General features: G+C 42.4%; 1 protein-coding gene across 8 annotated transcripts in view; it reads right to left on the bottom strand.

Annotated features, from left to right (window-relative positions):
* Positions 1 to 23,307, bottom strand: part of ELAVL4 (ELAV like RNA binding protein 4) — a 90,808-nt gene that overhangs the window by 16,371 nt on the left and 51,130 nt on the right. For all 8 annotated transcript variants that reach the window (XM_061412035.1, XM_061412032.1, XM_061412030.1 and 5 more), the window contains one exon: positions 9,082 to 9,185. In XM_061412035.1, coding sequence (XP_061268019.1) covers positions 9,082 to 9,185 — 104 coding nt within the window. The remainder of the gene's footprint in view (positions 1 to 9,081; positions 9,186 to 23,307) is intronic.

Consider the following 23,307-nt stretch of genomic DNA (forward strand, 5'->3'; position numbering starts at 1 on the left):
TGCCTATGGCTGCAGCCCTACCCACAGACAGGACAGGTGTCTGCTTACGTGGCCCCACGCCTCATATTTTCCCCACCCACCACCTAGTATATGATGTCCTTCTATCAGGGGCAAGACCTGATGGTACTGTTTCTAATGAGTTCTTTTTTTTTTTTTTTTTAATACTTATTGGCTGCGTTGGGTCTTAGTTGTGGCACACACGCTCTTCGTTGCTGCGTGCGGGATCCTTTTAGTTGTGGTATGCAGAATCTTCAGCGGCAGCGTGCAAACAGTTGCAGCTCGTGGTATCTGTTTCCCTGACCAGGGATCGGACCTGGGCCCCTTGCATTGGGAGTGTGGAGTCTTAACTCCTGGACCACCAGGGAAATCCCTCTAATGAGTTAAAATTGTGCTGCTTCTTCCTGCTCAAAACCTTCAGTGTTTCTCCAGCACCTTGTGATGGAAGCTCAAATCCCTTACCTGAGCATCTAAGGTCCTCTGGGATCTGGATCCACCTCTAATCTCCTGCTAACCCCTCTAAGCAGCCTAAGCCTCAGTTCAAACAAAATGTCTCTGTTCCTGCTATCCATCATCCTCATGGTAAAATGAACTCCTGCTCATCCTTCCAGGCTCAGACTGAATGCCACTTCTTCCGTGAAGCCCAGGCACAAAGGCCTGCTCTCCCCTCAGACTCTGCAGATGATACACATTTCAATGACAGTAGCTATCACACCCTCCCACCCATCACAACCATCTGTGCTAACATTTCATCTCCCCCAAAGTAAGAGCATTCTGGTGGTCTCTGCAGACTCTCTGTGGCAACTAGTCTCCAAGCTTTATAGAGGGCAGGAACTCAATAACATTCTTTGAACTGAAGCAAAAAAAATGTGTAATGTACTATATGGAACACATTTTAGCTCTTTTCCCAGGAACTGACTCAGATGTAAAGAAGGAGCTAGAGGGACCCATGGATATGAAGTGAATCCAACAATATCATGAAAGTATTTGGTACACAGTAGACTGGATAAATACTTCTTTTAAAAAGGGGTGTGGTGATAGAATTCATGTGCCTTACAACTTCTTTTTAAAAGCCCATCAAATTATCAAGGGGGATTACTTGGTATAAGCACCTTGTGGTCTGTCTAGTGGTCCCTGGAAGGGAGAGAGATGTGCTAAAGATTTCATGGCCTGGTTAGTGGAAGAGCTGGTCTCAGACTCAGGGCTTAAGATACTGAGTGTCCTCACTAAATTGCAACTTCTGACTCTCACTATACTGGTAAGACTGCTGTGGCCTCTTGAAAGCTCCATAATACTTTCCACTACACAAAGTGAGACTCAGATTCATTCTTCATGTATCTCTGAAACATGCAGATGGGGAAAAGTCTTCCCCTCTCTCTATGTAATTCTTACCTTGGGGTAACCCTATTCACTATCATCTTCATTCTGGGAAGCATCTTGAGAATTCCCTATAAACCAGGATTACCTATAAGTGAGATAATTCTGGCTCAGTGTGACAAGTACTTGTCCAAAGTCACACAGCCAGCACTGTGCCAGTGCTGGATATGACTCTGGGATCTTTCCACTACGCCAGGCTAACGTGGACAGTGAAATAGAAGCCATGTACTTGGCACAAGCTGCTACTGTCCTTGGAAAATTACCAAGCTGGAAAGATCATGCTATAATATTTTATTAGCTATACTGTTAAAGTTGGAAGGGACCATTCTGCAGATCAGGAAATAAGTCTAGAGAAATAAACTAAATTGTCCAAGGTCATCCTAGTAATTTTTAACGGAGCTGGATCTGACTCTGTCTGAACTCAGAGCTCTTTTGAATGGACAACAAAGGGGAAGGAGAGAGGGATGTGGCTCTATGACCTTTGACAGACCAGCTGGTTTGCTCTGGGGCTTCACAGTAACCATGGAGAAATGATCTTTTATTCTCCAGGGCCACTGATGCTCTAGGCCAGCATTGCCCAAGAGAACTTTCAGAAAAAGTTCTAGATTTGTGCTGTTCAACGTGGTAGCCACCATCTACATGTGGCTCCTGAGTACTTCAAATGTGTCTAGTGTGAATGAGGAACTGAACTTTTCATTTATTAACTTATCAATTTAAATTCAAATATAAATAGCCATATGTGGCTAGTGGCAATTATACTTGACAGAACAGTTCAAAGTCCAGAAACAACACAAAGTTATAGCAACTTAGAGCTACAAGGGACCTTTAGGATCATTTAGTCAGACTCCAGTCTGCTATAGCAGTCCCTCTAAGTCATCCCCAGTGACTCCATACGAATGTCTCTGACAGTCAGGGACTCACTATGACCCCAGGCAAATGACAGACACAAAGATTGTCTTCTCAGATTCTGGACGTACAAGATTGAGCTTCAGAGTCACTGCAGACTTTTTTTTTTTCCTCTCTAGAGAATGGAAGAGCAACCACTGTGGATGAATACGTGAGTGCAGGACCATCTGGCTGTCTTCTTCATTTGCCTCTGAACAAGCCTTATAGTGTCTGGTCCTTTCAAAACACGGAGCTGAGAATGGGAAACAAGACACCTGGGATGGGTTGACCAGAGTAGACCAGAAAGGACCACTGCTTCCTGGGATCTGGAGTGGACAATTCTCCTAAGACAGCTGAGGTGGACGATTGTTTTTAAGCAGCTCACATCACATTGTGGGATCTTTTACACTGGCAGCCAGCTAAAGGCCCTAAGCCTCATTCCACATGAAAACCTAGGTGTGCTTGTAACCTGTACCTGCCCAATTTTCTCCTGTCTCCCAGACACGGGGCACTGTGGATGACCTTTAAGATACTGGAAACATATGAACCTCACTAACTGTATCTCCATCTTTCCAACTCCTATACCTGTATCTGAAATTATTCACTCAGAGCAAGTTAACAGGGCCCTGGGAAGCAAAGCAGCTGAAAAGAATCTATCACAGGAGAGAAAGAGGGTCCCGTACTGCTGGGGTAAACGGGTCTCCCATTTTCACTGGTGTTGCCACTCTCTCTCTTCACTCCTTGGGGATTCAGTGATCCAGCCGCCCCTGCTGACCTTGGCCGGGAAGCACTCCCACACTGGCTCTGACTACAGCCATAATGGAGGAGGAGAGACAAATGCCTTTTTATTATTAATGAGACTGAGGGAGGTAGTCTATCATTTCTGGGTGGGGTGATATCCGTCAGCAAAAAATGATCTGCTAACTCTCCGGGAGGCATTAAGGGCAGTGATAGGAGAAATAATTGCTTATGCTGAGTGCAAAGAAAAGATGCCTCAGCGGAATGGAGGCCTTTAGCGAGGCAGGTGGATTGTGGGCGGAGGGAGGGAGGCGAGGCTCCCTGATGACCCCTGGCAAGAGAAAGAAGCGGGAGGGGCAAACGGGAACCTGTGAAACTCAAGTGTGGAAAGATTCCCCTGGAGGCACCGTTAGTGCTATTAGAAGAATAAAGCGAAAAGGGAGAAATGGCTAAGCAGTGTCGGAGCAAGAGAGGCTGAAATAAAGGAACTGCTCTCCTTCCTGGAGAAAAGAGGTTTTTTTTCCCTTCTGAAAAGGCTTCACTCACACACCTTCCCCTCCTCTAACCCTGGTCCCTCTGGAACCAGGCTGCTGCCTCATGATAAAGCTTCCTTCTTACTCTCTCACCCTCTCTCCTGATGGAGTGCCAACTCTCCTGGGTTCAGGCAGAGTGGCAGGAGCAGCCTTTGTGTCTCCTCAGCCAAACCTAATCCTGAAATCACTCACACCTTCAGTTTGCACAAGAGCTGTGCTCTGGGAATGCTGTCTTTAAAGTCACAGTTTCAGAATTTGAGGAATAGCTGAATGCAATGATTAGGGCAAGAAAAGCCACAAAATCATTTGTGAATGTAATACAATGGGAAAAGGAAGGAAACACAAAAATGTTAACAGCGTTAAGTTGGGAATGGCTGATGTTGCCTTCATCAGATGATAATGAATTTTCCAAATTATTTATAAATAAGCCTGCTTTGCTTTTAAAATGAGTAAAACAAAGCTCCTAATAGAGATGATGAAAAACCAAAGTCTAAGGCTGACAAAAACTTAGCATAACAGCCCGCAGGCCGCTGGCCTCATTCGTCAAACACCCCAAGTGACATGCCATTGCCGGATGGAATTTCTTGGAACTTCACTTTGACTAGATCCCTCCTGTGCTCAAACCTGGTACAGCTTCCTACTCCCGCCCCTCTACCCCAATCAAGTGGGGACCCCTGCAGCCCCGTGGCCACCCCCACCTCCCTGCATTAGAGGTGCTCCTTCGAGTGTTTGTGTCTCCCATGAGAGAGGAACTTCCAGAGGCAGAGCACTGAATGCTTCTCTAATCCTGCTTCTCAAACTTGGGTTAAAATCCAAACAGGTGTCCCACTGCTCAGAGCTTTAGGATTCCAAATCCTCAAATTCCATTTTGGATCACTTTTTACTGGAGGTGGTCAGTGTCACTTGTATGTCAGCCCAAACTTTCGATAAACATATCCCTCTTTTGAGACTACTACAGAATCATCTACTTTTCTTTGTTCCTAATTCATGCAACAAAGAGCTGGACCACTGCAACTGCATTCTGAAGAAGCACTAAGAAGGGGAGTGCTTCTTAGTGAGAAGCTGGAATAAAAAGTAAATTCAGAAGCTGTTTTGTAAAGCCTACAGGGAAGTTCAGGACTGGACTGGCATCCACTGTGAAGTTTAGGGGATACTGGGAATTATTTTCCAGAATCCACAGCTGTTTAACCCAATGCTTCTTGGAGTCTAAAGTGATCTCTGTTGGAGAAAGTGGGTTACGGGGAGCTAAACAACACTTCTGAGGCCCTAAACGGGGCAAATTATCTTCATTGGGTTTAGGGTTGAAATGCTGAGAGAAGACCCAGTTTGGGGTCTTCGGGGCTAGTCAGTGTAAGTAACCCCTTGGTCCTTACCCTATGCCTCTCTGACATACATGGATGGAAGACTCTGCAGGGCACTGTCGTCTCTGGGTCACCTAAGGACCTACTGCAGGGCCTGGAAGGTAGGGGTCTAAGAAGACATGATCTGAAGTCAGGTCTGTCTCCAGAAGGATGGCAGAAGCCCTGAACTGCAAATCTGTTTACTGAAGAACCTAGAGGAGCCACACAATTCATCTGTTTGCTTTTTATATCTCCTTCCCTTGCCAGTGAGTATAACCCATGTGTGCACAGAACCAAATACACACCCACACACTCACAGAATACATGTGCCGCTGAGCAAGCAGGTGGTGTGACATTCCAACACAGGCGACCTATTGCCAGAGTTATTTTTAACACATATTTTTCTTACTCTAAATCTCACTTACTAACTGATCCTAGGTAAGTCTCTTAACCTCTTTGGGCCTCAGTTTCCTCATTTGTATAAGGGAGAGAATCATTATTTTAAGAATCAGAGCTGATGTGTGTAAAGCTTCTAGTCTTTGGGAAACTTCAAGGGTTAAATATTATTAAGCATAAAATGCAAAGGAGTTAGACACCATACACACTCAATGTAAGGTATCATTACTATTATTTCCTTTCAAGCTCATGCACGCCTATCAAGTAACTCCTGGAAGACTCTTTCACAGTATCTTTGGATGCTAACTCAGCTCAGCTGCTGGCCAATTGTGTGCCTTTGCACAAGTCACTTCATCTCTGAGCCTGATCTCCAGAGGGATGGGGACCTGGCCACTTTCTCCCACTAAAGAAGTTATGATTCAAAGAACAATTCCTCTGCAGCCTCATTTTGCAAGCATGTACTAGATGGTTCCAGGGAGATCTTGGTAATGCATACTTCCAACGAAGATACTTGTTTCTTCCTAATAGGCAAGTTATCTGCAGTCATCTACATTACTTGGAGGGGATTACTTAATGAAGCAGTCTCTTTTTTCTGCTTTGATGCTGTGTCTGCACCAAGACTGTATTCTCCTTGAGCACAGAGACTTGGTCTCGCCCTCCATGGGTCCTCAGTATTCATGCACAGTTACAAGACATCCCCACTAATCAAGGGGAGAGGAATATCTGTTAACAGGGAACTATCATTTGTGGGCACCTTCTCCTAGCAACCTAGTAATGAATCACTCACTTTCAAAACGCAAAACAGTGTTTGTGTATCTAAATTTGAGTTCAGAGGTTGCAAACTTCTCCACAGGTCAACTCTTTTAAGTTTTGTTTGGTTTGCCTACATAATGCTCTAAAAATTTCTTAGTTGATTCAACCTTTCAAAATTGGGAGATTTGGCATAAAATACCTAGATTTTGGCTTCTACGGAATAAGTGGAAGATCTGACAATGAACTGGGCCTAAATAATCAGCAGTAGCTGAAGAACAGCTGCCCTTTTTAGTGCTCTCCGGCTCACGATGGTTTCCACCACTTCTCAAGGCTTCCTAGAACTCTCTCTGAATCTAGCTGCTCATTATTAACCTTCAAAGCTTAGTAATTAACTCTTGGTTTGCCTGCATCTGTGCTGTACATTTAAACTCATGTGTTTTGCATGAAGCAAAAGGAGAGACAGACTTGACCAAAGTTTGCAAACCTACATGGTTCTGAGGAGATCTATATAATGCATGCTTCCAAAGAAGATACTTATTTTTTTCAGATAGGCAAATTATCTATTCCTTCATGAGAGTCAGAGCAAAGAGATAAATCTCATGTCACTTATTAAAGCAAACTGATGCAGAAGAAGTAAATAGCAGCCTGAAAGGCAGAAAAGCAATTTTAAAAAAATTAATAAATGATGAGACTATTAACAGCACAGGAAAAGGGTCTGGTTTTTTCCTTCTCTTTAATATGATTTTTACCTTAAACACTGTGTCCCTTTAGGAAAGGGAAGAAAAGTTAATAAAGGAACCTATCACTCAAACTTAATTTTTAGTATGGCAAATAAACTGCTTTAATGAAAGGGCTGAAATTCCCAGGTTTGCACATTAAATTTTCATTCGTCGTAGAGAATGGAAATTATTGATTCAGCCGTGGCATCATGCATTTTGGATCCTACGGAAGCCCACGTTACTGCTGGGTGCAAACGTGTTGGCAGGGTTTTGATGCTGGGTGAGCACAGGGTGGCTGAGCGGGTGGGGAAAGGGATACAGAGAAGGGAAGGAGGCAGATTGATTCTTCACAGAAAGAAAATAATCAATGTTCCTTGTCTCTAAGATCCACTGAGACAAAGCACTGCTCCTGATTGCACTGTGGGCCAAGGAGTGCATTCTGAGGTCAGAAAAGCCGGGTCCACTCAGCCTTTGGGGAATCCCCAACAGCTTCATGGGATATTTTATTTAAAAAAAGCAGAATGGATGGCTGAGAATTTGATCATAAGCTCTTGGGGAGGCTTGGGTTTTAAGAAAACTAGAGGAAAGAAAAGTACCTTTCTCAGTTCAAGTTAGGGAAAGAACAAATGCCTGACATTCTAATGCTGAACTGGATAACAGAGAAAAATCAAACCCACAAATACAGCCATCAACCTGGTGTGGCCTCATCTAAGAGTCAGGTGACAAGAGCATCCCATCTCAAAGCATTGAAAATAGGTATGTTTTTCCTTCGATAGAAATCAACACTCCTGCCTCTCAGAGGATACTCCATAATTACACAACTCTCAATTATTTCCCCCTTAGAGAACTCACAGGGACTGATTCTAAGCTGAGACTGAGGCAACCTGAATCAAACCCGTTTTGGGGTCTTTGTGAAGCAGACTGTATGAGATCTGGAAAGCAATCGTCTTTAGAAATAAGCTAAATGAAATTCCAAAAGTGGAGTGGCTTAAAGGAAAGGAAAGAAGGAAAGAAAGAGGGAAGGTAGAAAGGAAGGAAGGAAGGCAGAAAGAGTAGAAAAGAAAAAATAGATAACCACATAATACATTCACAAAAGAGGTTTCTGTTTTTTGTTTTGATTAACTCCCAGCTAAGATTATCTTACACCAGGTAGCCTCCTTATCCATCTGGATGTTAGGAAAGTAGTCTGTTGAACTAAAAAGTTCTGATTTTGTGTTTTCAGATGCTAAGAGCTGGTGCCATCTATAGATTTCCATTCTGGGAGAGGTTTCTCTTTTGTCCTATTTTGCGTCAGACCTGCTGTCGTGAGGATAAGAGTGCCCAGGAGACACCTCCTCGTGGTTTAATAGGCTATGAAGGATGGGACTCATTAATCGGCTGGCAGCTGCCCCCAAACAGAAATCTGCCCGTAGGTAGGGGAAGAAGGGAAAGGGAGGCTGAGGAGGAGGCAGGCTCCATCCAGGAGACCACCACCGACTGTCAGGGGTCACTGGCCAAAAGCAAACAGCACCGCCTCCTCAAGGATCCCCTCAGGTTGAAACTTGAACCGAGAGCATGACAATCCAGCCACAGAAACCTCCGTCTGGAGGAGCAGACTCTGCATAACTGGATTTTTTTTTTTTACTAGACTCTGCATAACTGGATTTTTTTTTTTTTTAACTTAAAACAACCCCTCTTGAGATATTACCTACCAGTCTGATTATTTCTGGATTGCTAGAATGTTACTTTTCCTGTCATCCCTTTACTATGTTCCCAGATGTTATAGTACCCATCCCTATTATACCACTGTGTTTCTTTATAACTGATTCTTCCTTTTCAAGTCTTGTTTAAGACAGTCCTCTTTACCTGTGGGTAAAGCCAAGCTGTTTGGCCTAGCATGTGAGGCCTCTGCCCACTTCCCACCCTCATCTTTTCATCATCTTCTCACTGAATTTCAGGTCATAGAGTTCTGTATGTCATTCCTCACTCACAATGTATATATACATTTTCACAGCTTTGCATGTGGTGTTATCTCCACCTAGAGCAGCTTCTTCCCTTGGCTCTGCTCTGACCATCTTTGAAGGCTTGGGGTCCCCAGCCTTCTTGGTGTGGGTCATCCCTGGCATCTTACCTGCTCCCTGGATAGGAAGTCCTATAGCCTGTGGTCCCCTCCTTCTACTCAGCTCTCACCTTGTTCTTCTGTAATGATCTGTGTCCCTCATTTAGTACAGTAGATAGTAAGTGTCCTTTGAAAAAATGAAGAAGCCACCGCCAGCTCCCTCATAGCCTGGATTTATTAGATCAAAGGATGAAATTTAACCAGTGTCTCCTAAATAAAGAGGCATATAACATATAACCTCTTACCTTTATAGTTTTGGTCTGGAGTCTGAGTCCATTTAAAGTGTTGATGGCTTTCTCTGCATCCTTTGGATCAATATAGTTAACGAATCCATACCCTAAACTCTGTCCTGTGGAAACATTTTTTAAGAGAGAGAGAGAGAGAGCTCATTATCTTGATAGAGGTAACACTTCCCATTGCAATGTGTCAAAACCTTCTAGTATATGGTTCCTTTTATACCAGGGTTTACTCTCAGGTTGAGAAGTTTCTATTTCTTTTATCTCTCACTCTGGCCAGCCTTTAAACTCACAGGAGCTGCCCTAGCTGGGAACTCATAAGTTCTCCTACATCCATACCATATACACATCATATACCCACAAGTGTCCACTTAATTGGGAAGAGGCGGGGCAGGGAAGTGGAAAGAAAGAAGGTGTGGTCTGTTAGAAGAGATTTGAACTGGAGTCCTGGGGTTTTTCCCAGGAATTAAGCTGTGTGACTCTGAATTCATTTAATCTCTTGCTTCCCCCCATCCCCTGATATTTCTTCTCTGCAGATAACAGCACTTGCACAGACAGGTGTGAGAGAGTTAATGAGATACTGAATCTGAAATAAATGCCTACCTGGAACATAGTAGCTGCTCAACAAAAGACAGCTCTGCTATGTTCAGACCTGTAAAATTGGGGCAAGTGCTGGATGCAGTGGCTGTGTCTGCTGCCTCTGTCATGTCAGCCACGCCCACACTCAGAAGACCGTAGCAAGATCCAAGCAGCAAAGACCGGAGACATTTATATTGAAGGCATGGCCTGAATTTAAAGCAATTGCTACAAATCATTCATGCCCTCATCATCCACCCAGCTTAAGAACAATAAAAAGGGGAGGTGGCTCGATTGGAAGGAACTGGGGAGTGCCTAACACAAAGGGAAGAGTGCAAATGAATTCCGCAAAGAGGATTTAGCTACTTTAGGTGAAGATGGCATCAACTTGTCTGAAACGAGCAGTAGCAAGTGACAGGGCTCCCCCCTAAGTGAAATAAAAATAATGTGCTTGCGATCGTGCCACTGATTATAAATAGTCCATCAGCTCTGCCATGTGTCATCAGCCAGAAATATCATTAGGAAACTTTACATTTTCTGACATACCCTTTAAGAAATACAGAGCTTAGGGTGGCTGCACAACCAGCTTGAACTTCCCAGGCAATGTTATTGATTTGTGGGCGGCAGCAGAGCCGAAGGGGAGGAAAATGACAGGACGTCACATGTCAGGAAAGACTGATTACATAAAGCTCTCTTTGGAGTACTGGGGCCAGGGCTGGGAGACAATACAGCAAAAAGTCTGCCATGTCCTGGTGACAGGAGCCCATTTCAGCAGCCAAAAAATCTTTCCAACAGCTTCTGTTTTGCTGGTAAATGTCTGTGTTTATGTTGGTTGTAGGAGGGAACCTGGGAAAACAAGTTGGGTTCCGGATCAGAAAATGGGTGACTTTGTTATTCTTTACAGGGTGGAAGTAGAGAGAATCAGGAGGAAATTCAACTGAATTTTGTCCCTAAAATGGGAAACCTAAAATGACAATACATTAGGATATTCCTTCTGTTTTGGAATAACAAGGTTAGAATAGGAAAGACAGGGGCAAACTTTGCCAGATATGCCTTCACCAGCCAGAATTAGTAGCTGAAGAAGGGGGAGAGAACGTGGAGCACCCTGTAGCTGGGCCCCTTCTCTTACTGTGCTGTGCGTGGTATGTGAGCCATGTGTGTACAAGCAGCGTGTGCATGCACATGCCAGTGCTCAGGCACACACATTCACACACGTGCACAGGAAAGTAAGAATTAGAGACAGAGCTGTGTGTGTGAGAATTACAAGACCCTGCCACGTGTTCTGAGAAAATTTTTTGCAAATCCAAAAATACATGAGACTAATTCATTGGCTTAAAAATGTCATTCATCCTAAATTCAGCTTCACCTCATCAAGCCTAGCTAAATTCACCTAATTAAATTTATTTTCATCATGCAAATTTATCAGTCCTATTTACCATGTATATAAGAGAAGCCTTAACAATTGCTGTAAACTATTCTTACAGTTATTTCTTTTGAACAGTCATGCACCAAGTTGAGGGGCTTTAAAAGGCATTTTAAAAGCAATAATCTCAGTGACAAACCTTATGTATGAGTACTAGGAAACAGGTCAGACAGAGTCAATCTATCCAACTAAATTTAATTTGTATAAAATTAAAATGAAATATGGAAAACATAGACAAAACACTCACCACTTAACTTCAAGCAATTCATGACTCACTGCACTGATGAAATATATGTGGAAGAATTTATCATGCTTACTAGTGGTGCATGTTCCCTGAGATACTTTCTTTCCAATTATTCATATATTTATGGAAATCTTAAGTATATATAGTGGCTATAATTTTATATTCTATATTTTATCTTTATTTTAGAGCTCTGCTTCAGGAGGAAGGAAAACACACTCGGATTCTAGGAAGGTTCTGAAGGTCAAGTGAAGGAAAGACTCCTGCCCAGCAAGATACATCATATCTACTGACCTGTCTGTGTGGTTGCAAACCCACCATCTCCTTAGTACCTGACTGCAGTGAGCACAACTGTGCTATCCTCACCAGCTTTAGGGTTAGAGAGAGATTGCACTTAACGTCAAGAACGAAGTGCTTTGGGGAAAACTAAAAAACCCGATGAACATCATTTCAGAATGGAAGGGGAAAAAAGATCAGAGATTCTCCTTGATATAAAATAACGAACTGGGGACTCTCTCTCCCACGTGCATGCACTCTTCTCTTTCTCTCTCTCTCTCTCTCCTGCTATCTTCTAAATAAAATAGAGCTGTAACACTGATTTGCCTAAGAGCTGTAGCACGGTTTGTCCAAGACCGAAGAGCTGTGATGCGCCGAGGGCTTTAATGTCCGTTGCTCCAAATCTTTGTTGTGACAAGACAAAGAACCGAGGAACATACACTCGTGTGACACTTCCAATGAACACCCAGGACTGATCTCCTTTAGGATGGACTGGTTGGATCTCCTTGCAGTCCAAAGGACTCTCAAGAGTCTTCTCTGACACCACAGTTCAAAAGCATCAGTTCTTCAACGCTCCAACTCTCACATACTACGCATACATTTGCTTATATATATTTTTAGAAGAAATGTTGGGTGGGCAACAGGGTAGACTCTATGAGTTTCTCTCAAGACACAAATATGAGGTATAAGCTTGTTTTTTCCAGAATAAACAAAAAGACAAGAGGAACTTTTATAGTACCGTAAGCACAGTATTGTCATTATTCCTAGAAAAAGCAGCCCTTCAAATAGACTGTGTTTTCATAAAAAAAAAAATAAAATAAAATAACGAACTGCAAACTCAAAAACAGGGCACTGCACTGAACAGGAGGAGGAGCCGGGTGGAAAGGCTTGCCTGTGAGTTGAAAGCTATGAGATAAATTGGCAACACAACGAAACTACCTGTGGTTAGCCTAGTTCATGAACAAGCTTCATTCATGTGCTTCTTGCCATCATAGAAGGAATACAGCTAAGTCTAATAAAAAAATACTTGATGGATCTAAGCATATTCTTAAAAAAAAAAAAAAACCTCTAGAGAGAATTAAATCCCTTAGGTAGAAAATATAAAAACCCAAGCCTCATTTCTTTCAGAAACTTTTTAGTAATGGGGGGAGGGGGACAGGGAGTAAAATGAGGAAGAATTTTATGTTTTAATTTTGGTGGCCATATATTGGTGATGGGTTTTTGATTTGCACTTCTGTATTCAAATTGTACATAGTCCGTAGAAAAATATGGAGCATACACATTCACAAAGAATATCAACACTATTTCCATGAGGACCAAAAGAGTCACCATACTGGGAAAGACCAGGATAACCAGTCTGGAGCGTAGAGCATCCCAGAAATAGATAAAGTTTCCTTCTTCTTTTTCTCTAATAACTGCATCATCTCCTTTTATCAACGGTAGCAAGATCTGACCATACAGGTATGGTGACAGTACTTTCAGAACATAAAATTAAACTTTTTTTGCTCCCAGTTTATGAGCATATTTTGACAGCAAATCAAAGAAATTAAATCACTGAAGTTGTGTGCACTGAATCATCAATAAAAGAGAAACAATAATTAAAGAAAAGATAAAATGTTATAAAATGACTGCTGCTGCTGCTGTTTGGTCACTAGGTCGCGTCTGACTCTTTGCAACCCCATGGACTGTAGCCTGCCAGGCTCCTCTGACCATGGGATTTCTCAGGCAAGAATACTGGAGTGAGTTGCCATTTCCTCCTGTAGAGGCTCTTCTGGACCCAGGGATTGAACCAGCTTGGCAGATGCAGTCTTTACTACTGAGCCACCTGGAAAGCCCCAAATAAAGAGTACCTTCAAAATTTACAAACTATAGTGAGTGCCTGGCTCCCTGATGCCCAGGATAACCCTTTCGTGTGACCAGTCCTTAATAATCCTTAATAGGCTGACCAGCAGGCTTGGATGAGAGGCCTCAGTGACCATGAATGGGCAAGAAAGGCATTCTTGGCAGTTTGGGATGGAAACTTAAAATTAGAATGTAATTTTGAAGAGAAAACTGTTACACATAATGGCTACATTTTTAAGGAGCTTTAGTGTATTTTGGATTAAACAGATTCTTGTTTTTAACAAGCTTTTCTTAAATGTGAACCTGAATACTTCTATTTTTTAAATGGTGCACATGTGCACATACACATACAAAGACATGCCGTGTCCTCATACTACGATGTGGCATTATCTCTCTTCTGTTGTAATTCTATACCTAACTTCTCTCCTTAGAAACAGAACACTTCTCCCTATAGAATCTAGTTTATAAAGTCTGCATACTTGAACACAGTAGGTACTCAACAGATATCTGAGAAGGGGAAGAATGAATACGTACATTTGTATTAATTCTCCATTGCTGGAAGTGTATAACCAGAATATGTTTATGTTTGGCAGGAGAAGAGCATGAGAGTGCCTGAGAGGGGAATTCATTTAGTATTTGTGTCAAAGGGAGAACAGGACAACAAGCTGACACCAGAGACTGGAAAAAAAAAAAAAAAAAACAACCAGAAACAAAATATGTCCTGGTGGGTTCCTCTCCAGCACAGATCAGATGAACAGTAAAACCCATCCCTGCCCACCTTTCCATAGAGATCCTGAGCTTCCAAAGTGCTTTCCCACCCATTTTGTCGCATTTGATTCTCACAGCAACCCTGTGGGAGAGAGAATCATCATTCCCAGTTGTGGAAACGGAAGCTCTGAGGGAATGGCAATTTGCTGGAAACTGAAGCTCTGAGGAAATAGCAATTTGCTCTACTCTTTCTGAATAGCTGAAACTAAGTCTAGATCAGGGGATGGCAAACTGTTTTATGTTCAGGGTGAGAGACTGAATAGTTTAGGATTGGTGGGTCCTCTGCTCTGTCATGACAATCCTGCCATTGTACCAGGAAGGCAGCCACACATAATGTGTAAACTGATGAGCATGACGGAGTGTCAATAAAACTTTATTTAGAAAAACAGGCAGTGGGCTCAATTTGGCTTTTGGGCCATAGTTTGTTGACCCCTGGTCCAGATCTTCTGACTGCAAATCCAGTCTCCTTTGCTGTGACTACAGTTACTCTGTTGGAACTAAAGTGTTAGTGACTATTCTGAGGCCTGGAAATTGCTCTGAAGTTTTTTTGAACCACCTGAGAAAAAGCAAATTACCTTCAATAGTTTGTGTTAAGCAGTTTTATTGTATTCAAACTCTAGGAAGTGTTATCATCACAGCTAAATACAACCCCTCATCTTCCAGTCATTCCAGATAGAAGTTGTCCCTTGCTTTGGGGCCCTAGAGGTTATGACAGCAGGACCCTAATTTGACATCCTCACGGCTGATGGCAGCAGAAGAGAAGCTGTCTCCTCTCAGGGCTGACCGGAAGGAACCTCAGCATTTCTGCCCATCAACCTGCACACTCTGCTCTTTCTCCCAAAACTGTCATTCTCCAGAAACCTGACAGCTACTCCCCTCATCAGCAAAGTCCCCTTGGGGGCAGCCAGGTGGGTAGCTGCTGTTGATAAAAACTTCTGAGTCGAGTAAGGAGTTTTTGTGGATGTTAGAACTCCTAGCTCAGGCTGAAATTCTGTTCTCAAAGCACATGATAAAATCCCCAGTCACCTCAAGATCACCTGCGCGGCAGTAATCCACATGCTGGGTTCACTGCAGCCAACTCCAAACCCCAGGACTCCCTCCCTGCCAGTCCTGGGATGACTTTCCCTGCCACCAGCTGCCTTGAAACCTATCTCAACACACCCTGAAGTGGGTCAGAGAGCTCCATGGCTATTACTGCATGTATATATGTGTTAGAGTGTGTGGCCCCAAACTGTACTTGTTGTATATCCTTGGTTAAATCATTTAAGCTTCGCCAGCCTGTTCCCTTATCTGGAAAAACAGGGATAATCCCTTATCCTCACAATCAAAGCATCATTGTGGATTAACTATATTAACATGTGGATGAACAGCAGCTACAATTTATTCAGTGCTGACTCTGTGCCAGGCACCCAGCTAAGTGGCTTATAAAATTACCTAATTTAATCCTGTTCGAAATGGGTACCATCAAGCTCACTGTGAGGAGGAGAGGAAAGTGAGGCTAATAACTGTGCAATAACCGGCCCCAAAGTCAACCAGGAAGTAGGCTTCCAGGCTAGGATTTGAATGAACCCAGGTCTATGTGACTTCCCAGTTCATACCTTCTCTCCATGGGGTTTGGCTCTCTGTGCAAAGGCACAGCAGAGTGTCTGACACCAGGCAAGAACTCAAGGGGATGCACACCCCTTATGTTGGGGACCCTTTTCCATCCTCACAATGACTGGGATGCTTTGAGATTCTAGAGCAGCCATGGCTCTGCTCCTTCCCATCCCACCTCTGTGGTTGTCTGGGTCTTGGCTTTTCTCCTGCAGATTGGGTGTTGGCAGAGCCAACTAATCGGAGGATTTATCTTCTTTTGGTAGTTCACACAATTCCCTCAAATTAAGCATGGTTTAAAGTCTTATTCTTCTAAGTGTGATCCCTGTACCAGCATCACTGGCCTCAGTGGGCACTTCTAAGAAATGCAGCTTTGGCTTATTGCTGTGTGACCCTTGCTAAGTTAAATGAACCTTCCCATACCCTGGATTCTGAGAAAACAACACATCTAACCATAGTTATGGGGAAGGGAAGCTCAGATAGGACTGTGGCCCACAAGGCTTCTCTGTCCATGGAATTTCCCAGGCAAGAATTCTGGAGCTGGTTGCCACTTCCTTCCCCAGGGAATCTTCCAGACTCAGGGATTAAACCCATGTCTCCTGCATTGCAGACAGATTCTTTACTGCTGAGCTACCTGGGAAGCCCCTATGATAGGAAAGCTCTCAGGGTTCCTTAATATGTGCTATTTCTTTTCATTCTCAGATTTTGCATTCTTACATTGCCCCCCTTTTTGCTGTGGTAATCTCATCTGTAAAGTGGACTTACTATTATTTTTTCATGGTGTTATTAGGAGTATTGAGAGTGATAATGCACGTGAAGTGCCTGGTATAAAACAGATGCTCAATAGTGCTTCCCTGGTGGCTCGGATGGTAAAAAAAATCTGCCTGCAATGCAGGAGACCCAGGTTCTATCCTTGGGTCAGGAAGATCTCCTGGAGGAGGAAATAGCAGCCCACTCCAGTATTCTTGCTGGGAAAATCCCATGGACAGAGGAGCCTGGAGGGCTACAGTCCATGGAGTTGCAAAGGGTCAGACATGACTGAGTGACTAACATTTTCACAATAGGTTCTGGTTCCTTTCCTTTTTGCTCCCATGCCCCAATAGACACTGCCTTCACCAATGTCTCTGGGGATGCTATCTCTTGATTGAGATCCCAATCTCCTCAAAGGTGGAGAATATTTCTGATGCTTTACTTTCACATTGGAGCACATACCATGCAATAGGTACATAAATTTCACAATTAACTGACACCTAATACATGCCAGATACTACAAGTGGGCCCACTGTGACCAAAAAATTGTTCCTGCCTTCAGGGAACTTGTCTCACTCCCTCATTCCTAATCAGAATATCAATTCACTGATGGCAGAAACCAAGTCTTTTTGGTTCTCTGCTATGCTCCCAGAGGATGGTGGTAAGACATATGGAACCAGAACTCACGAGACACAGTTGAAAGCCCTGTGGGCTTTAATATTGAAGGAGAGAAAATTCTAGAGGTGCTCAAAGCCCCTTCCAATATTTGAAACGCAGCAATGGGAAGGCAGGGGTAGACTTGCTATGTGGGCTACCAGGGGAGAGAATGAGGATCAGGCAACAGAAGAAAGTTAGGGAGTGGATTTTTGCCTTGATAAGAGGAAGAACTTTCTACAAATGATTTTATAAAGATGTGGGCTGTCTTGTGAGGTGGTAAGCACCCCATGACTAGAACTATGCTAACAGAGGCCAGGTATACATTTTATCAGGGGATGTTGTAGCAGTTAGCAAAATCAACTCATAAGATCCCTTCTAATGCTAAGACACAAAGCTTCTAAATTATATTTATTTGAGACCCCATGTCCACAGTTTATCCTGATTTTCTAAATGAGAAAATAAAAATAATAGAGAATATTTATTAAGCACATACTGTGGGCTAAGCATTTTACATATCAGATCAGATCAGTCACTCAGTTGTGTCCAACTCTTTGCGACCCCATGAATCGCAGCATGCCAGGCTTTCCGGTCCATCACCAGCTCCCGGAGTTCACTCAGACTCATGTCCATCGAGTCAGTGATGCCATTCAGCCATCTCATCCTCTGTCGTTCCCTTCTCCTTCTGCCCTCAATCCCTCCCAGCATCAGAGTCTTTTCCAATGAGTTAACTCTTCGCATGAGGTGGCCAAAGTACTGGAGTTTCAGCTTTAGCATCATTCCTTCCAAAGAACACCCAGGGCTGATCTCCTTCTTTACATACATTATTATCTAAATCTTTATAGTCTCTGAAGCAGGCATTTCTATCCCTGTTTTACAGAAGGGGAAACTGAGGCCTCAAAAAGAGAAGCAACATACCAGGGTTATTTGGCTGGAGAATAGTAGCCAGACTCATCTGATTCCAGAGCCTGTACCCTTCTGCTGTGCCCTGATTTCTTGAATATGTGCTTATTTGTGTGTTAAACATTTGCCCTGACAAAGCACAGTGTGCCTGAGACTTCAAGAGAGCCTGAGTTTTCTAGGACTATTTTCAAATTCTCATTCTTTCCATTTAATTCCCATATATACCCCAAAGTATTCCATTCCCATCTTCTACACTGACTGTGTCTCTCAAACTGGACCTGGTATATCACGGAATGACAGTCTTGGAAAAGACTTAACTATCAATCCTCTTTGAGTCTCCTACAAATTCAGCACCAGACGACCAAGCAAGAAGCAAGCAGTTCACGGCCTAGTAAGAAAATCAGAACTGTGAATCAACAACTATAGTAGAGTGTGGCTAAGTGTTATGATGGAGAGAAGGCGAGAGGATTTTCTAGAAGATATATATGAGCTGAGACTAATTGGAAAAGACTGATATGAGACGAGATAGCCAGGCAATAGACAGACAAGAGCATTCCAGGAGGAGGGGACAGTTTGAGCATCTACTCCTTGAGGAGAGAAGACTGCTACTCAGTTTATAACTATCACTTCCAGGAGGTCAATACTGTTGATATCAACCTGAACTGACAATACCGACTCCAAGTTGAGTGCTCAGATGTATATAAGAGATCTCCCCATAGTCTGGCACAGATTCAGAAACCATTTAGACATCTGAAATTTTGAGTGCCTCAGTTCTCTGCCAACAACAAGCACTATTAAAAAAGGACAGAACCCAGCCTTCCTTCTTCTGATTTCCCAAAGTATTTAAAATTACATTGAAGCAGTACTTGGTTATTTCCAGAGGCTACATTCTGGCTTCCTAAGAAGATGTAATTTCCCAGTTGAGAACTCATCATGTGACATCAAGATGAAAACAAGCAAAGCACTTGGTCCACAGTGGGCATTTGATATAAACTTGTCAAACCAACTGTGTCTCTCAAAGGACCCTAAGCTCCTTAGGACAGGGATACAGGTCTTATTAATCTTGGCATAACCCATGTCTGGCACATTGTAGGCTTTCAATAAATCTGTGTTGAATGACTAAATGAATGCATGAATTCAATAAGCAAATAAATAGTAACAAAATAGATATCATTTTTTTTTGAGGGCTTACTATGTGTTAGTCACTGTACTGAGTGCTTTATTATTTTTTTTCCAAGCTTTATGGAGGTATAATTTGACAAAAAGCTTGTAAGATAAAGTGTACATCATGATGATTTGATATGTGTATACATTGTGAAAGGATTCCTCCCATCTAGTTTATCAACACATATTTATCTTTTTCTGTGGTGAGAACGTTCAAATTCTACCTGACGGCTTTATTTATATCATCTCTTCTGCTTCCTAAAACAATCCTACAAGGTAGGCATGATCACTGCCATTTACCATTGAGAAAACTGATATTCAGAGGCCTCAGATCCCAAGACACAAGTTCATCTGTGTGGACTCACACAGGCTTTTAACAGAGTTTCCTGACTTCAGAGAAAATATCAACCAACCTGTTCAAGTAGATGTAAAGTACTACCTCTGCTACTGGGGTAAGGTACATGGAAATTCCGAGTATATATATGATGATTTCCCGGAGTCCCCAAAGCAAGAAGGACCAGCTACAAAGTACACTGTTTCATAAAGAAAGACAATCAACCAATTCTCAAAGGAGGTTTTTTTTTTTTTTTTGGTTAATTTACCCTTTTGGTTTATCCTATAAAATTGTTGTTGTTTAGTCGCTCAGTCATGTCCAACTCTTTGTGACCCCATGGACTGTAGCCTGCCAGGTTCCTCTGTCCATGGAATTCTCCAAGCAAGAATACTGGAGTGGGTTGCCATTTTCTTCTCCACGGGATATTCTTGACCCAGGGATTGAACTCAGGTCTCCTGCACTGCGGGCAGATTCTTTACTGTCTGAGCCACCAGGGAAGCCCATCCTATAAAATTAGTTGTTCCAAACAGATCTTCAAACATACTTTTCAATAATAAGCCTCAATAAATTCATCAGGTAGAATTTAAGAACTAATCTGAACCTCATTTTTCTTCTGTCTGTTCAGGAAAGAAAGGCAATTCATAGGATAAAACGCCAGTATCAAGAATTTAGACTTAAAAAAAAAGGAAAAAATATTCTAGGTAATGTATGGGAGAAAATAGAAGCCTCAATGACAACTATCTTACTTTCAGCATTTATCACACAGAAAGAAGTGTTCAGACTGATGACCCTGGCGCAATAAAATATTCTTAATAGAAGCAACATTAAATTAATTTATGTTCAGAATATTCTTACAGACATGAAAGAATAGTCACATCTTTAAATATTTTTAACTAGGAAAAAAAAAAAAGAGGGAGAATTTGGCAAACTCCCAGCAAGCCAGAGAGACGAACTAGAATTCTTCATTCTTGGTTGGCTTACTCTCACATGACACAGAGGTCAGACAGACAAGACTTTCCCCCTAGAATGAATGTGAACCAACTGATGATTTCAGAAATGCAGCTAATATCAGCGGAGAGTTTAGCGACAAAGGAAGAGGTAGAAAAAGTTATCAGGTTAATACTAATTATATACACTGTAATCAGCCTTTGGGCAAAATGAGATTGTCTTTGGGTGAAATGCCTGTGGAAGAAAGGAATTGCTGTATTTAGGCACTAAGACAATGGCTTTCGAAACTCCCATCAGACACTGTTCTTATAAAGAGCAGGTGGAGGTTTCTGATATCATGTTGGGATTTAAATTAATCGAGATAAGGTATGTGAGAGGGCTTGGTAAAAGGGAGATGCTTCATAAATATTAACTGAATATAAACCTATTAAAATTTCCTTTATTCGAAGTAAAAGAAAATTCATAGCTCCCAACAAAGGAGGTGAGATACATAATTGTCTGTGCAGAGATAAGTCAACATGTCAAATATGACTTGGAGAAGAACTTTATGGGAAAATCTTGGTCAGTGTGTCTTTTCTGAACTAAGCACCTGGGGTTCTCTGGCCTTGGACTTACTACTAATAGCTGTGGGGAACTCCCTATCCCTACCATCAAAGACTTCACTGATAGCAAAGTGCCATCAGGAAGCTCATGACCATGGTCTGAAAGCTCAGTTTGGTTCCAACAAATGTTAGAAATGAAAGAAAGTCCCCAGATGCATGAAAAAGAAGAGATATAAGAAGCAAAAGTCTATATTTCCTTTTCTTCACCATTCAGCTTACAGGTAAGAAGTAAGACAAAATAAAGAAAGAAATGCCCTGATGCTTTTGAACTGTGGTTCAAAAACTGATGATGCTTTTGAACTATGGCATTGGAGAAGACTCTTCAGAGTCCCTTGGACAGCAAAGAGTTCAAACCAGTCAATCCTAAAGGAAATCAGTCCTGATATTCATTGGAAGGACTGATGCTGAAGCTGAAGCTCCAATCCTTTGGCCACTTGATGTGAAGAACTGGCTCCTTGGAAAAGACCCTGATGCTGGAAAAGGTTGACGGGAGGAGGGACAGAGGATGAGATGATTGGATGGCATCACCGACTCGATGGACATGAATTTGAGCAAGTTTCAGGAGTTGGTGATGCACAGGGAAGCCTGGTGTGCTACAGTCCATGGGGTTGCAGAGTCGGACATGACTGAGCAACTGAACTGAAGTGAAAGAAAGAAAAACCTAGGAACAAAACAACTCACACAGAAAGGAGTCTGTAGAGCAAGAATTGAGGAGGAAAGTCAACTTATGTTATTATTTTTTTTAAGCCAAGGGCTTCATGGGGAATGGACACCAAGCACGTGTGACCAACCTTATTACATTGAGCTAGATGCCTGGGAGAGGTGAAAATGAAGGCGTATCTGGGATGTGTGTGAGAATCACCAGATGTAAACATTTTCTAATAACTCAGCTTTTTTGAGCAATGGAAAATGAAATGTCACCCTGACAATCAGGAGACCAAAAGAATCCATAATGTAAATAATTTCCAGAACATATCTAGTACTCAATAATTTTCAGCTAAAATGCCGAGTATATGATGGGACTTTGCCGGTGCTTGAGAGATGAACCCATGTGACATCATTTTCTGTTCCTCCTGGGTGTTGGAAAGACTTTCCTGGGTCACCGAGGCCTCCACTTGCCCATCCCCATGCAGTAGATGACCCCACCTCTTTCTTAACAAAAGAAATGAGGTCATCAGGTAGTAACTGGCCCAAACTGTCTTCTTCCCTTCTACCTTAAGGAGCTCCATTTCTTCCTCTTGGTTTAGAGTGTACATTCCACAAAATGTTGGAGAAGAAAAGCTTTTTTGGGTAATGCTACATATTATATACCATTCTTTTTAAGATTTATAGTACACATGAGCACAGACTTAGAGAAGTAGTGATAAAAAGAAACCCCTTCCTAACTTGATTTACTTCAGTTCCCAAAACTCATGCAATCACATAAACTATTTTTTAAACATAAATTACCTATTAAATATCTTTGGGAAAGAAGTTTAGACAGAATTCCCAAATGAACATTACTCTTTGAAACAGAACTGAATTCAAGATATAATTAACCTAAAGTTGGGGGTGTGGACATTGACAATTCCCGAGATACCAGAAGGGCTAGCAGAAAACATGGAGACCAAGCCAGAGATTACGTCTAAGGTCTCTTTTCACTGTGATAGTCCATGATTCTATTTCTCAGAAGACATCACACAGACTTGCTTCTGGGATAATCTAGACAGGACAGAAATGCACAGTGGGGAGATCAGACATCTGTGTATAGATATTCATGTCAGTACACACTGTACATCCTGGAGAAGGAAATGGCAACCCATTCCAGTATTCTTGCCTGGGAAATCCCAGGGACAGAGGAACCTGGCGGGCTACAGTCCATAGGGTTGCAAAGAGTCGGACACGACTGAGAGACTGAGCATACACTGTACAAGTCTGGTTCTAGCTTGCTACATATCAATAGCAACGAGTTCAAGGAGTTTCACTAGGAGAACCAAAGATCCAGGAGGAAAACAAAACATAATTGTGTGTGACTACATGGGCCCCCAAGCAGGAATACACACTTATAGGTATATATATACACAGGCACACAGGTGAACACTATCTATACCTTACTAACCAGGCACATTTAGAGAAGTTTAGTATTGTACATAAAAATAGAGGCTTTGGAGTCAAATAAACA

Source organism: Bos javanicus, chromosome 3 (genome assembly GCF_032452875.1).
Source record: "Bos javanicus breed banteng chromosome 3, ARS-OSU_banteng_1.0, whole genome shotgun sequence".
Classification (NCBI taxonomy): Eukaryota; Metazoa; Chordata; class Mammalia; order Artiodactyla; family Bovidae; genus Bos; species Bos javanicus.